This window comes from Littorina saxatilis, linkage group LG12 (genome assembly GCF_037325665.1).
Source record: "Littorina saxatilis isolate snail1 linkage group LG12, US_GU_Lsax_2.0, whole genome shotgun sequence".
In the NCBI taxonomy this organism is placed as follows: Eukaryota; Metazoa; Mollusca; class Gastropoda; order Littorinimorpha; family Littorinidae; genus Littorina; species Littorina saxatilis.
The window spans coordinates 61,994,009-62,007,331 of NC_090256.1; the positions used below are offsets into that span (position 1 = coordinate 61,994,009).

Sequence of the window (13,323 nt, forward strand, 5' to 3'; positions counted from 1 at the left end):
AACTGCTGCACCACGTATCAAATGCTTCATGAAAGAAGATTGCAATTTCACAAACCTGGCTCTTCGGCAAAGGTGACCAGTACGGTTCCCACTTCGTCCCCGTACAAAACTTCGGCAGGATCCAGACCTGTGATACGTTCCAGGTACATACAGAGGCAGTCCCGCGTAGTGCTGTCCGCAATGTTCTTGAACAGCAGCTTCTCAGAATACGTAGGCCTGGGCTTGGGGGGTTGGAAAAGCGTGACCTCCACTTGGCGACCTGCGATCCTGTGTGTTTTCCCTGCCACTCTCTCCGCCACTGCACATTGTAACAGTGGGAGGTAAATAGTTTGCCACAATGTAACAGGGGTGTTTCAACTGTTCTTTTTTACAGTCACAGTAATAATTCTGTTTAATCAATATGTATAAGCACATGCACCTGAGCACATGAAAGCAGTTATTTCATTTTTATTTCCTCATCCACACTACGGTATCCAATACTTGATACTCCACTGCATGTTTCTGTCACCTTCTGAAAAGGTTGAGGCAAATAACTTCATAATTTTTTGGTCCTGGTTTTACAGGAAACAGTATACTGAAAGGTATATGATCCTATAAGTAAAATGGGTGTTATCTGATAACCTGTTGTTGTTTTTTTCAACACAGTACTCTGGTGCAAGAAATGACCAAAAAGTTTCAGATCCATTTTCAAAAGAACTCCTTGGAAAGCAACTGCATTCATGAACAATAACACCCCTCCTCTTGAAGAATTTTGCAAATAGAGACCTGAGGTAAGCCCATGATCACTTCCTTCATTTTCTAAATACCCCGCAAGCTCACTAACCTGTAGGCTCCTCAAAGGTGACATAAACAAGCCCTTTGTCTTTGTCAATGTTGACTTCTTCCACCTCTCCACCCCCATGTCGAGGGCTTTCAAAGTAAAGGGCGTAGGTGTCCTCACTCTCTGAAGTCTCCTGACCAATAAGAAACACAACCGTTCGCAGTGGAGCTTCTTCTTCTTCCTCTGCAGGCTCCTGGGACTTGTGTCGCATTGGTGCTGCTTTCTTTGGTGTGTACAAGGACACCTCAAGGTCATGGCCTCCAATTTTGTGTGGCATGGTGATAACTTTCTGTGCCACTTAAAAAAAGGATTCAACAAAGAGCAAAAATTAAAGGTCTTTTTGATTTGCTTTCAAGCCTATGATAATAGTGTGAAGAAGTTTACATTTTCCAAGTTATCCTTTTAGTTCACAAAAATGATTTTGTATTGCACATTTATAAGTCCTCTTGCACCATATCCAAGCTTTATAAAACTGATCTGAAAATAAGATGCTAGTATTTATTTCATTACAGTGGAACCCCCCCCTTTTAAGACCCCCCCCCCTCCCCATATTAACTTAAGAGTAGCTCCTTTTTAAGACCTGATTTTCTCAGATTTGTAGAGGTCTTAAAAGTGGTCCATGGTTCCACTGTAGGCACTTCTTACCCTTAGTGCCCCGTACTGACTGTATGGAAGTTGTGTACAATATACATATACACTCAGTCATCGCATGCTCAACCTTTTATTATAAGTAATATTCTGGACGTATAATAAACTGAGAAGAAAATTGCAAGTTGTTACCCCTCCCCCCTTCTTTCATGGGACCACTGTTCTGAGATTAAAGGCACAGTATGCCTCCCGTAAACCATCACTGAGGTCCCCGAGAATCTACATACAGTGCAAGCATACTTTCATTTGAACGCTCACCGAACGGGAACATCCTGGCTGCTTTCTGTTGAGAGTGAGACATTTTCAAAGAATTTATTTTCGTGGACTATCCAAACGGACTATCAGGCGCCTCGTTTTGATGCTAGACCTAACTTTTAAAATCTAAATAATAAATTGACAGCTTGTTACACAAACATTCTTAAATCATAAAAGAATTCTTTTTTCATCAAAACAAGATCAGTACAATTTGAAGTTTTGAAAGTTTGAAAAAAGAAAAGCCTGGAAACGTGTCACGCAAAACGTCTTTCTCATAGCAGACGACGGTTCTGCATAGCGCCAGTTCCTGTGAACAGTCAACCGCCACCGCTCTAGTTCGTGTGACTTGCAGCCGTTTGTTGCGTTTTAGATTCAGAGGTACAACTGTACACAATAACGTGCTATTGCAGATAAGCTTACAGCAAGTCACATTGAAATCAGAAACTGACGACTAAATTGTGAAAAAAAGGAAACTGAATCACACGGGTTCACGATGGCTTAGGGGCAAGATAAACCACGCAAAAATAAATTCTTTAAAAATTGTTCGCTCTTTACGGAGGGCACCTAGGATGTTCTCAAGCGGTGAGTGTTTAAATGAAAGGGTGTTTGTACTGTGTGTAAAAGCCTGACAGTGTCTGTGATGGTTTATGGGAGGCTGACTGTGCCTTTAATGTAAAGACTAAGATTAAGAATTCATCTCCTGCTGCACTAGTTTGGAGATGTTTAGGATAGTATGACCAAAATCACACTTTTTGAAATATTTCTTGGAATATTTGATAGTCGCTTGTTTGTTTCATTTCTTGTTTTTGTCTCAGGTGCCAGCAGACTGGTTCCCCATAACTCTTACTTACTCTATACATGCATGTCCCATGTAAATAGAGCGGTTACTTCCCTTCGTTTATCAGACATTAACTCATTGTCTCCCAGGTACGGATATATCCGTACCCACTCATATTGCTCTAACTGACCTGGTACGGATATATCCATACACACAGTCACTTCAGTCGCTTCCTGTAACGTCGATCTAGCGCCTGCATTCCAGCGTGTTGATACAGTTTCGACACAGTTACTACAATTCTGAGTGACCTGCTGCAGCACAGCTGGTCTCGCTAAAAAAAACTTGGTCAACATAGGTGGGGTAAAAAGTGTAAACTAATATTTATCGTGGTAGTTACACTTTATCCCATGTAGGCTTACCTTCCGGGTCTTCAAAAGTGATGAAAATGGCTTCTTGATCCTCATCCACAACAAGTTCAGCGATATCTCCACCTCCCTTCCTCGGATTCTCAAAGTACAAGCGACACACTTCATCTTTCCTCAGATCTAAGCCTTTGACCATGACAGTTGAAGGAGGGGTGGGATCCTCAATTGGAGCAATCATGACTTCAAGCAGCTGCCCTCCAACTTTGTGAGGCAGACTTGCAACACGGTCAGCCACTGCAAATACATACCCATGCATTATCACTAACAGCTACACAAATAGTCGTTGTATGACCTAATTAAATACCCCAAAAAGTCCAACTTGCAAACAAATAATTAAACCAACTAAACAAACAAACAAACAAACAAACAAACAAACAAAACAAGATGTTTCTTTCCCTTACCTTCGGGAGATTCAAATGTGATGTACATCACACTCTTATCCTTACTGAAGCGCAGATCAGCAATGTCATCCCCACCTTTCTTTGGACTTGAGAAGTACATCTCATAGAGGTCAGCCTCCTTAGCAGGGTCGAATCCTCGCACTTCCACGGTGCACGATAGCTCCATCTCCTCTGGTTCAACCTCAACTGGAGGAGTGTACAGCATTACCTCCAGTACATTGCCACCAACCTTGTGTCCCTTCGATGCCACACTTTTCGCAACTGGAAGAATACAAAGTAAATCAAATATAAGAAAAATGTGTGTGTGTGTACCGTCATGCATGCATGCATGCGTGTGTGTGTGTGTGTGTGTGTGTGTGTGTGTGTGTGTGTGTGTTTGTGTAACATATTTTACAGCATTTCCGACCTGACTTTCTGTAACAATTGCATGCTTTCCATCTGTCCGTTGAAAAAAACTAAAAAAATGTCAATCCATTACACTAACCAACAAACATACAAAAGATCAGCAATTTAAGTGTACACAAAAATCTTTGATACTAGCAGTGTGTCAAATAGTCAAGTTAAGTGCCTTAAATGGCATACAAAAAGTTTAAATGAAATGACACAGGAATGAATGCTTTAGTTGGGGTGCAAAAGTTGTCACAATAACCTTTTTGCACAGTTTATGATAACTCCCATGCTCTTCAGAGATGATACAAGACTTTACACTGGAAATATAAGCATACCTTCAGGTTTTTCGAAGGTGATGTACAGGATTTTTTCCTTGTCATCCCAATTACTGTTCTCAATGTCACCACCTCCTTTCCTGGGATTTTCAAAATACAAGATGCACATCTCTCTATCCTCCTCTGTGTTAAGGCCTCTGATCTCCACAGTGTTTACCTCCGTCTCAGCTTTTTGCTGCTCAGCTGACACCGGTTTTACTGTGATTTTCTTGTTCTTCAATAGTAGTGGCACCTTTTTCGTGATCCGCTCAATTGCTGTTGAAAACACAATGTTAAACTGAATATCAATCAAGTCTCTCTTAAAGTTTGAACTTTTAATGATTGATTGTTAATAAAACTTCACAAGAAAGTTGAAATATATAGATACATAACTGCTCACAAAGTGATGCACAACACAACCTTAAAAATCCTTGACAGTAAAACTAAGAGTGTTTTTTTCATATATGTATATCTTATTTTTTGTTACTAAAATTCCTGACTTTTGGTTAAACAAATCAAGCAATGAAACCTGAAAACTAAATATGAACAGATCTCATATGAGTCAAAATTTGTCCTCTGCACATGACTATCGGTACTCCAGCAGCAAACAATCGTATGAATGATCGATGATGTTCAATCTTACAGTCTGAGTCAAAGAAGTAAATAGCTGCAGATCTGGTCGACTGGTTGTGGTTGACATCCGTCACGGGTCCTCCTCCACTCTCCTTGCGGTCCTCGAAAAAATCCACTAGTTCCTTGGTTGTAATGGCGTCAGGCAAATCTGTCACTTGCAGGTGGAAGCGATGGTGGTGCTGTGGACTCTCTTGGGGACCGGTATCCCCCAGAACCACAAAATCTGCAAAACACAGGGGTAGGAATCAGCCATGAAGACAAAACAAAGAGGAAATACTCTAAAAGAGGAAATACTCTTGTTGGATCTAGGGGTATGCTCCTCCTGAAAATGTCACATCAAGATAAAAGTCTGTAGCATATTGTGGAACTTTGCATCTGTGTAAAATTTTCCATATAGTTACTTATCTGTTGAAAAGTCCCACATGCAAACAGCTATGTAAAGTCTGTGCACACACGGTACTAGCTTTGCTTGGACTCATAACTGTAGCTCCTTTGGAGATTTTTTTTCTCTGTAGAAAGCTCACATTGACAAAGACAACAAACAGCACAAACGTTAAAAGAGTTAACATTTTGCCTTCTCGTAATTTGTGTCCCTATGTGTACCTGGCACAAGATGCAGGTTAGAAATGTATGATGCTGTGGACACAAACAAGAAAAGGTTTGAAGCAAAATAATAGTGACCTTTGTTAGCTTCCATCATTCAAACTTCCAGTTCCAAATTTAAATTCATCTCTGCTCACAATGCTATACTTGCAAATAACGCTAAGCGCATGAGGACCTAGAATCATACCTGACTGGAAATCGTCCCTCTCCGGAGACCCGATGGCGTCACCATAGTATTCTTCTGGCTGATTTTCAAAAGAATCGCAATGTGGAAAGGGCTCTTGCTTCAGGTTGAGGTCTCCCATGGCTTGGGGAAGACTCTCTGCCCGTGCCCCTCCTTCAGGGTTGGCTGGCGGCCTTTGGTGAAAGTGCTGACCCTGCCGCTGTTGATTGTAAAAGTCGAACTGCATTCCACGCCCACGCCCCATCAGGTGCTGGGGAAAGGGAGAGTTGTTTGGATACTCCATGCCCCGCCCTGCGGTGGGGTAATTTGCACCATGGCCCTGGTAGTTGGGGTCAGACCCATGGGAGTAAAGATGACCGGTTGGGCCCTGCTGGTACGGATAACCCTGAGCTTGTGGAGGGTATTGGGGGAACTGCGGGTACTGCCATTCATTACCCGGCCCACCTGGCCCCATATACTGCCCACGGAAAGGGGGATCTTGTTGTTGGGGGTAGCCCTGGGAACTGCCAGTGCTCGGCTGACTGCTGTCCGTCCTGTTGCTGTTTGGATCTGCACTGCCTGCACCTCCAGAACCAAACAAGGCCTCCGAGTCTACAGAGTCCATCTTGTCCTCTCCCTAAAAAAACACATGAAGACAACATTTTTGTAATTTTGATTAAAAATATTCATCTAAAAAGTGTTGTTGATTTGACAGAGGCTCATTTACTGTTGTATGCATTATTTCATAAAAGAGAGCAGCACTCCTATCCTGCCCCTTCTTAAAACTAAAAAAAAGAAAAATTAAAGATCAGTGTTCAGAAAAAAATCAGTTGAAATGAAGAATGTACATGCTTACACTGATTATGTAACTGTGAGTGTGACCTTAAAGAAACAAAAGGGGAGTGGTGTTAAGTGTGAAAAATGTGGGTAATCTGAAATCCGTAAATCACCTTGTTTATCACAATCCAGTCAAGTTCACTCGCGTTGAGGCTCATGGGTGGCAAGTCTAACTTTACCGGATACGACTCATCATTGAGTGCTACAGTGAAGGTTCTGTGATGATGCAAGCAATTGATCTGGTCTGAAACAAAGAGGGGGAAAAAACAACATGAAATAGTAAGTCATTAAACAACAAACCACCCTAACAAATTCATACTGCTTTCTTTTTCCTTTAAGTCTACCCATATGTCATGGACTGGGTGGCCGAGTGGTAACACACTTGCGCTCGGAAGCGAGAGGTTGCGAGTTCGACCCTGGGTCAGGGCGTTAGCAATTTTCTCCCCCTTTCCTAACCTAGGTGGTGGGTTCAAGTGCTAGTCTTTCGGATGAGACGAAAAACCGAGGTCCCTTCGTGTACACTACATTGGGGTGTGCACGTTAAAGATCCCACGATTGACAAAAGGGTCTTTCCTGGCAAAATTGTATAGGCATAGATAAAAATGTCCACCAAAATACCCGTGTGACTTGGAATAATAGGCCGTGAAAAGTAGGATATGCGCCGAAATGGCTGCGATCTGCTGGTCAATGTGAATGCGTGATGTATTGTGTAAAAAAAATTCCATCTCACACGGCATAAATAAATCCCTGCGCCTTGAATATGTGCGTGATATAAATTGCATAAAATAAAATTAAAATAAATCCCTGCGCTTAGAACTGTACCCACGGAATACGCGCGATATAAGCCTCACATTAATTGATTGATTGATTGTCTGTTTATCTCTCTCCTTCTTTAATGTTTTTGTTTTTGAATCAATGCTTATATCCGCTTCGACACTTGCATGTGTAAAATCGTGCTGCATACTTACCAATTTATTATTCACCAAATCATATTTTAGACTACGAATTCTGAGAGATGTGGGTCGTGGATGACCCAAACTTTTAAAATATTAAGATTCAATATAAAAAGTGTGGGTAAATATAAGAACACATGTTGTCTAAATAGTGATAAACGTTTTATGCCTTTTTGCAGAGAATTCAAATCTAGCAATCGTCAAAGAGTGCTATACTTTGGGATTTTCCACAAGTGTGCTAGACTTTTTGCCTGTCCTTCACAATAGCACCACTCTCTCTCTCATTTTTATTCACTTGGAATCAGGTGAATGTATAAACCAAGTACACCATCCACCCCCCACCCTCCATTCCTGTCGTTCATTCTGAGATGTTGCAGGGCAATTAAAGCATTTACATACACTCCAAACCCTTGTGTTTAGTGACAAGATTACTGCATTCATTTCTCATGAGTAAAGTTGTAAGAGCTAATGCATGGGGGCTGTTTGCCAAAAGGATCCTGATAGTCAAGGCAAACATCTGTGCTCCTGCATGATAAAACAATGGCTGCACAGTTATACATCCTGATGGCTGTACACCAGCGATTCTTTGTGTGTCAACCAATTCTACTTGATTCTTGCCAGGCTAGCACAAAATCGTTTCATAGATGCTCTCTAGTCTATTGTAGTTGTAGTCCGCTGTTTGTATACTTAGGGGGCCCTTTTTGAGTGTCGCGTGGAGGTCTGGCTGCCAAAGGCACATATGCTTGAGCAGTTCAAAGGAGATAGGGCCAACAACAACAAAATGTTGTTTCCGATATGAAAATTAGGCCAAAGAAATTAGGGTTGGTAGGTCATAACATTTAAAAAAAAGTTGTTTCCGATATGACAATTAGGCCAAAGAAATTAGGGTTGGTAGGTCATAACATTTAAAAAAAAGTTGTTTCCGATATGACAATTAGGCCAAAGAAATTAGGGTTGGTAGGTCATAACATTTAAAAAAAATTTGTTTGTTAAATGTTATTGATTGATTGAAGTTTGTTTTTTATTTACAGTCGTACATGGCTTCTTTTTTCACCGCAAATCATGTGAGCAGTGTCCCCTGGATGCGGGAAAAGAGCAACTTTGTTGTAATTTCTTCTTCTTCTTCGTTTCTGGGCTGAAACTCCCACGTTCACTCATGTTATTGCACGAGTGGATTTGTACGTGTATGACCGTTTTTACCCCGCTATTCAGGCAGCATACGCCGATTTTGGGGGAAGCATGCTGGGTATTTTCTTGTTTCTATTATAACTCACCAAACTCTTACATGGATTACAGGATTGTTTCCTTGCGCACCTGGTTTTGTGCTTGCGTGTACACACGAAGGGGGATAAGGCACAAGCAGGTTTGCATATATATATATATATAAGCTGACCTGGGAGATTGGAAAAATCTCTGCCCTTATTCTACCAGGCGGCCGCAATTTGAACTCACGACCTTCCCATGAGTCGGCCGTAGTCTCATCCACTACGCTACTGCGCCCGTCTTTTGTTGTAACGTTTTGTCATTTTTAATTTATACTTTTTTGTTTGAAGGGTGAAAAAAAGGTCCAGGGTCAGGAGCAAAATATAGGATCAGTCAAGGAATCAGAAACAATTTTTTTATTTTAAATGTTGATGGGGGACTTGTCCTCAGGCGTTAAAATAAAAAAAAATTAAAAAAACAAGAGCCTAGACAATGTTTCGGACAGCATATTTGACAGTCACACGCCACCGTTTCGCCTTCCATAGGTGGGTATACACATGAATTGTGGTGTCAAGAAACAGACCTTAATTACAGTAAAACCTCCCAATGAGGACCTTGAAAATGTCCAGAAAAATCGGTCGTAAAAAGGAGGGGTCTTTATAGGGAATCTGAGGGGAGAGTTTCATCACAGATGAGGTAACTTCCTTTTAATGTTTTCTGTCACAGCTTTCTCGGCCTTCCCTGCTGATGCAAATAGACTCCTGTTCTTTGATTATTGATTGAATGTGGGTTTTCCCACTCACTGACTTTTTGCAAATCCGATCTCTCCATGACTTACTGAAGTTACTCTATCTTCAAGCTTCAAAAGTTACCGTCATTTTGTTGGGGTCGCCATATTTACACCACCTCTCAACGATTTAAAATGAAGTAGAACTAAGACAGAGCACTTTGACAGAGGACACCTCACAAACTCAAGTCAAAAGAAGTGTTTTAAATGTTTCTTCAGGATAATTCATTCACTTAACTATTGGTGAGCACATAATCACAGAATGCGTACACAAACAAGTTGTTGATCAAACTTCCACCCCCTTTCTCCCTCGCCACATCCTACTCTTCTTCTTCTTCTTCTGCGTTCGTGGGCTGAAACTCCCACGTACACTCGTATTTTTTGCACGAGTGGAATTTTACGTGTATGACTGTTTTTTACCCCGTTATTTAGGCAGCCATACGCCGTTTTCGGAGGAAGCATGCTGGGTATTTTCGTGTTTCTATAACCCACCGAACTCTGACATGGATTACAGGATCTTTTTCGTGCGCACTTGGTCTTGTGCTTGCGTGTACACACGGGGATGTTCGGACACCGAGGAGAGTCTGCACACAAAGTTGACTCTGAGAAATAAATCTCTCGCCGAATGTGGGGACGAACTCACGCTGACAGCGGCCAACTGGATACAAATCGAGCGCGCTACCGACTGAGCTACATCCCCGCCCACACCCTCCTCAAAGGGAGGTCCTTCAATTGTGAAAGCACAAGGAAAGATGCATGGGACAGCCGCAAGCCACTAGATTTACACGCACTACTGACTTCTGACTAACCCACACCTTCTCATGTTGGTCTGCGCCACTAATGCGGGACGCGTGCATCTTGTGCTGGACGAACTTTGACACTCACTGGTAAAAGATCAAAGTCGTTATTGACCCTTTGTTGGTAGGTCGGTCGTCTCCATTCGGAGGTTAGTCACAGTGTAAAAGGCATCCGTGCCAGCTAGAAAATCGGCTGGCAAACGGAGCGGGTCGTTTTTAGGAGGAGTCATTATTGGAGGTTCCACTGTATATATAGCTAGCTTCCTAGTTTTTCTTGTCTGAGAATAACATATCAAACAAGTAGAAGACTGAGGTGGGGACGGGGATGGTGTGAAAGAGAGAGAGGATTGAGACAGATCAAGAGAGAGAATCGAGAACAAAGATATGAGAGAGCAAAAGTGTGTACATGATCATGCTACATGCAGTATCAAACGGGAAAAAAAGCAGCGAAAAGAAAGTCGATCGATCTTAATCTGCAAATATCCATTCATGTATAGTTCTGCCTATTTTAGAGAGCGAGATCGAGAGAGAGTGCAATGCTACGGAAAATTCACTGCAAAGTTGCCTCCCTGATCAGGATCGAGACATATATATAACTGCACAACTAAAGGGAAAGCAATATTAAATTTATACGTCCATGATTTTAAATTTTGAGGGGTTGCGCTCTCTCGTCTCCATTGCGATGATAACCTAAGAAGGTTCTTGCAATGCATCGAATCCTGAGCCTGATGATCAACATGACTGATCAGATCAGTATTGAAAAAGTCGGGTTTGATTGCTTGTTTGGTTAATTATTCTGGTTTTACCCTTTGTTGAAGGCACAGAAGCTATTCGTTTTGGTAATTCGTTTAGTTGGCTCTTGCCTTATATAGATGTTCTACTCATGGAGTTGCACCATGTTAGGCATATACCGCCTTATATAGTCACATGACAGATCTACTCATCTATAGTCAACCAGAAAAATACACACAATACATGTACAAATCAACTTAGGAAGTGCCAACAATCTTCAGAATTTAAAGTAACTTTGCCAACAAAATAGCAACATTTTTGAGGTTGAAAACACTTTTCCGTTCTTCCAAACACAACAACGTCGTCTTTATATTGAAAAACTCTGCAATATAAAGATTCTGATTCTGACAGTGAGTGACACAGTCCGTGATCAATACTGGCAGCATCAAAACATACACCAACACAATCTTTCTAAAGCTTCTAAAATTACCATCATGCGAATGCAGATATAACAGCCAGCCTGGTGATCTTGAATCAGCACTTGGTGATGGTGCAATTTTATCAATTGTAGCCCCGGTGTTTGTAAAAACAGCTCGAGCAACTTCAGCAGGGCAAATGTCGGGGGGAAACCCCTTGGCTAGAATACAAGAAGACAACAGCCCAGACGCCAAGCTCATGGCGGGCGACAGGAATGAAGGTGAAAGAAAAACGACTAATCAGACACAACGTATTTCTGACTGTCGGAAAATCTGAATACGAACACAAGGGCTGCACCCACTTCTGACTTCTACAAAGCCACCATTTCTCGAAAACGTACTTTCGTTTCATTCTATGAATATTCATCGAAGTGGATTCACAGCGCGCGGCGCGTTGTGCAGCGTTGCGATTTACAACGCGCGGCGCTACGAGGAGCGCTGCGATTCACGACGCGCGATGTATTCTGCTGTTACATTTTCTTCACAATCGCAAAGTTTACAACATCTACATCTATCTGATCTATTTGAAAAATAAAACTCAATAAAACGAAAAACAGAGCTCCATTCTCTCTCTCTCACTCTTTCAACTGAGTTCACCATGTCAGTATCGCTGCGCCGATGTAAAACGTGCCTAAGTCAGTTCCGGCCTTGAATACTTGGCAGTCATATCACTACATGTCATTGCAATGGCTTCTACTATATATATATGGAAAGCAGCTGAGTTTTTAAACTGGGATGACGTTTTTAAACAAGTATCCGAGTACAGTGCCGCTGTTAATCGGTGTAACAGAAGTTAACACTTCAGCAGCTCTCGTTGGATACTGGGGAGGTCCCGCTTGACTGGCGCCAGGCCTGGGTGGTGCCTATCTTCAAGAAAGGGGAACGACACCTTGCAGCCAACTACCGCCCTGTCTCGCTCATCTCCATCACCTGCAAGATACTCGAGCACGTGGTGCACAGCTCCATCATGAAGCACTTTGACCACCATGTCATCCTTACCAACTGTCAACATGGCTTTCGGCGTAAACGCTCATGCGAAACCCAGCTCATCGTCACAGTCCATGAAGTTGCCCGGCAGCTAGCAGAGGGAGCCCAGGTCAACGCCATCCTGTTGGACTTCTCCAAAGCCTTCGACAAGGTGCCCCACGCCCGCCTGCTCACGAAACTGGCTTACTACGGAGTGAGAAACGACACCCTCAAGTGGATCTCTGCCTTCCTCAGTCAGCGTCAACAGCAGGTGGCCTTGGAGGGCGTCCTATCGTCTCCAGTCGGAGTGCAGTCCGGAGTTCCGCAGGGGACCGTCCTGGGTCCTCTCCTGTTTTTAGCCTTCATCAACGACCTCCCTGAATCCGTTCAGTTCAGCAGCGTCAAACTCTTTGCAGACGACTCCCTACTCTTCAAACGTATATCCTCTCCAGCGGACAGTCTGCAGCTCCAACAGGACCTATCCAGCCTCGAACAGTGGGAATCAACATGGCAGATGGAGTTCAACCCCAGCAAGTGCACCGTCATCCGCATTGCCCCGAACAAGAAGAAGCCCATCCTGCCAACTTCCTACAGCCTCCATGGACAGACTCTGGAAACAACACCATCCAGCAAGTACCTAGGGGTCTTAATCTCCGATGACCTGTCCTGGAGCAGCCACGTGCAAGCGACTGTCAACAAGGGCAACAGAACTGTGGGCTTCTTGCGGCGGAACTTCCGGGAGTGCACCACCACCGTCAGAGCTGCTACGTACAAGGCCATGGTCAGACCGGTCCTTGACTACGCCTCGCCAGTCTGGGACCCGATCTCTCAGAAAGACGTCACGGAGCTTGAAAAAGTCCAACGCAGAGCAGCCCGTTACGTCCACAACAACTACAGCGATCGGACCCCAGGCTGTGTGACCAGCATGCTGAAGACCCTCCAATGGGAACCACTCGCCGACAGAAGACTCGCCAACCGCCTCACTATGCTCTACAAGATCAACAACGGCATAGTCAACATCAACAAGACCGAGTTCTACACCTCTGGCGACAGCCGCACCAGAGGAGCCCAGAGACTGTTTCAGGAGAGGGCATCCCATCCTGTTCTCTTCAACTCCTTTTTCCCCCGAACACTGCGTCAGT

General features: G+C 43.2%; 1 protein-coding gene across 3 annotated transcripts in view; it reads right to left on the bottom strand.

The window, feature by feature from the left end:
* The window catches only part of LOC138982480 (protein mono-ADP-ribosyltransferase PARP14-like), a 49,120-nt gene extending 37,588 nt beyond the window's left edge, over positions 1–11,532 (bottom strand). For all 3 annotated transcript variants that reach the window (XM_070355779.1, XM_070355778.1, XM_070355780.1), the window contains exons 1-9: positions 11,230–11,532; positions 6,381–6,511; positions 5,455–6,067; positions 4,675–4,887; positions 4,053–4,307; positions 3,328–3,588; positions 2,921–3,160; positions 824–1,117; positions 56–298 (exon numbers count right to left, since the gene is read on the bottom strand). In XM_070355779.1, the coding sequence (XP_070211880.1) occupies positions 56–298; positions 824–1,117; positions 2,921–3,160; positions 3,328–3,588; positions 4,053–4,307; positions 4,675–4,887; positions 5,455–6,067; positions 6,381–6,511; positions 11,230–11,416 (2,437 nt within the window). In that variant the 5' untranslated portion in view covers positions 11,417–11,532. The remainder of the gene's footprint in view (positions 1–55; positions 299–823; positions 1,118–2,920; positions 3,161–3,327; positions 3,589–4,052; positions 4,308–4,674; positions 4,888–5,454; positions 6,068–6,380; positions 6,512–11,229) is intronic.
* Between the last annotated feature and the right edge of the window lie 1,791 nt (positions 11,533–13,323).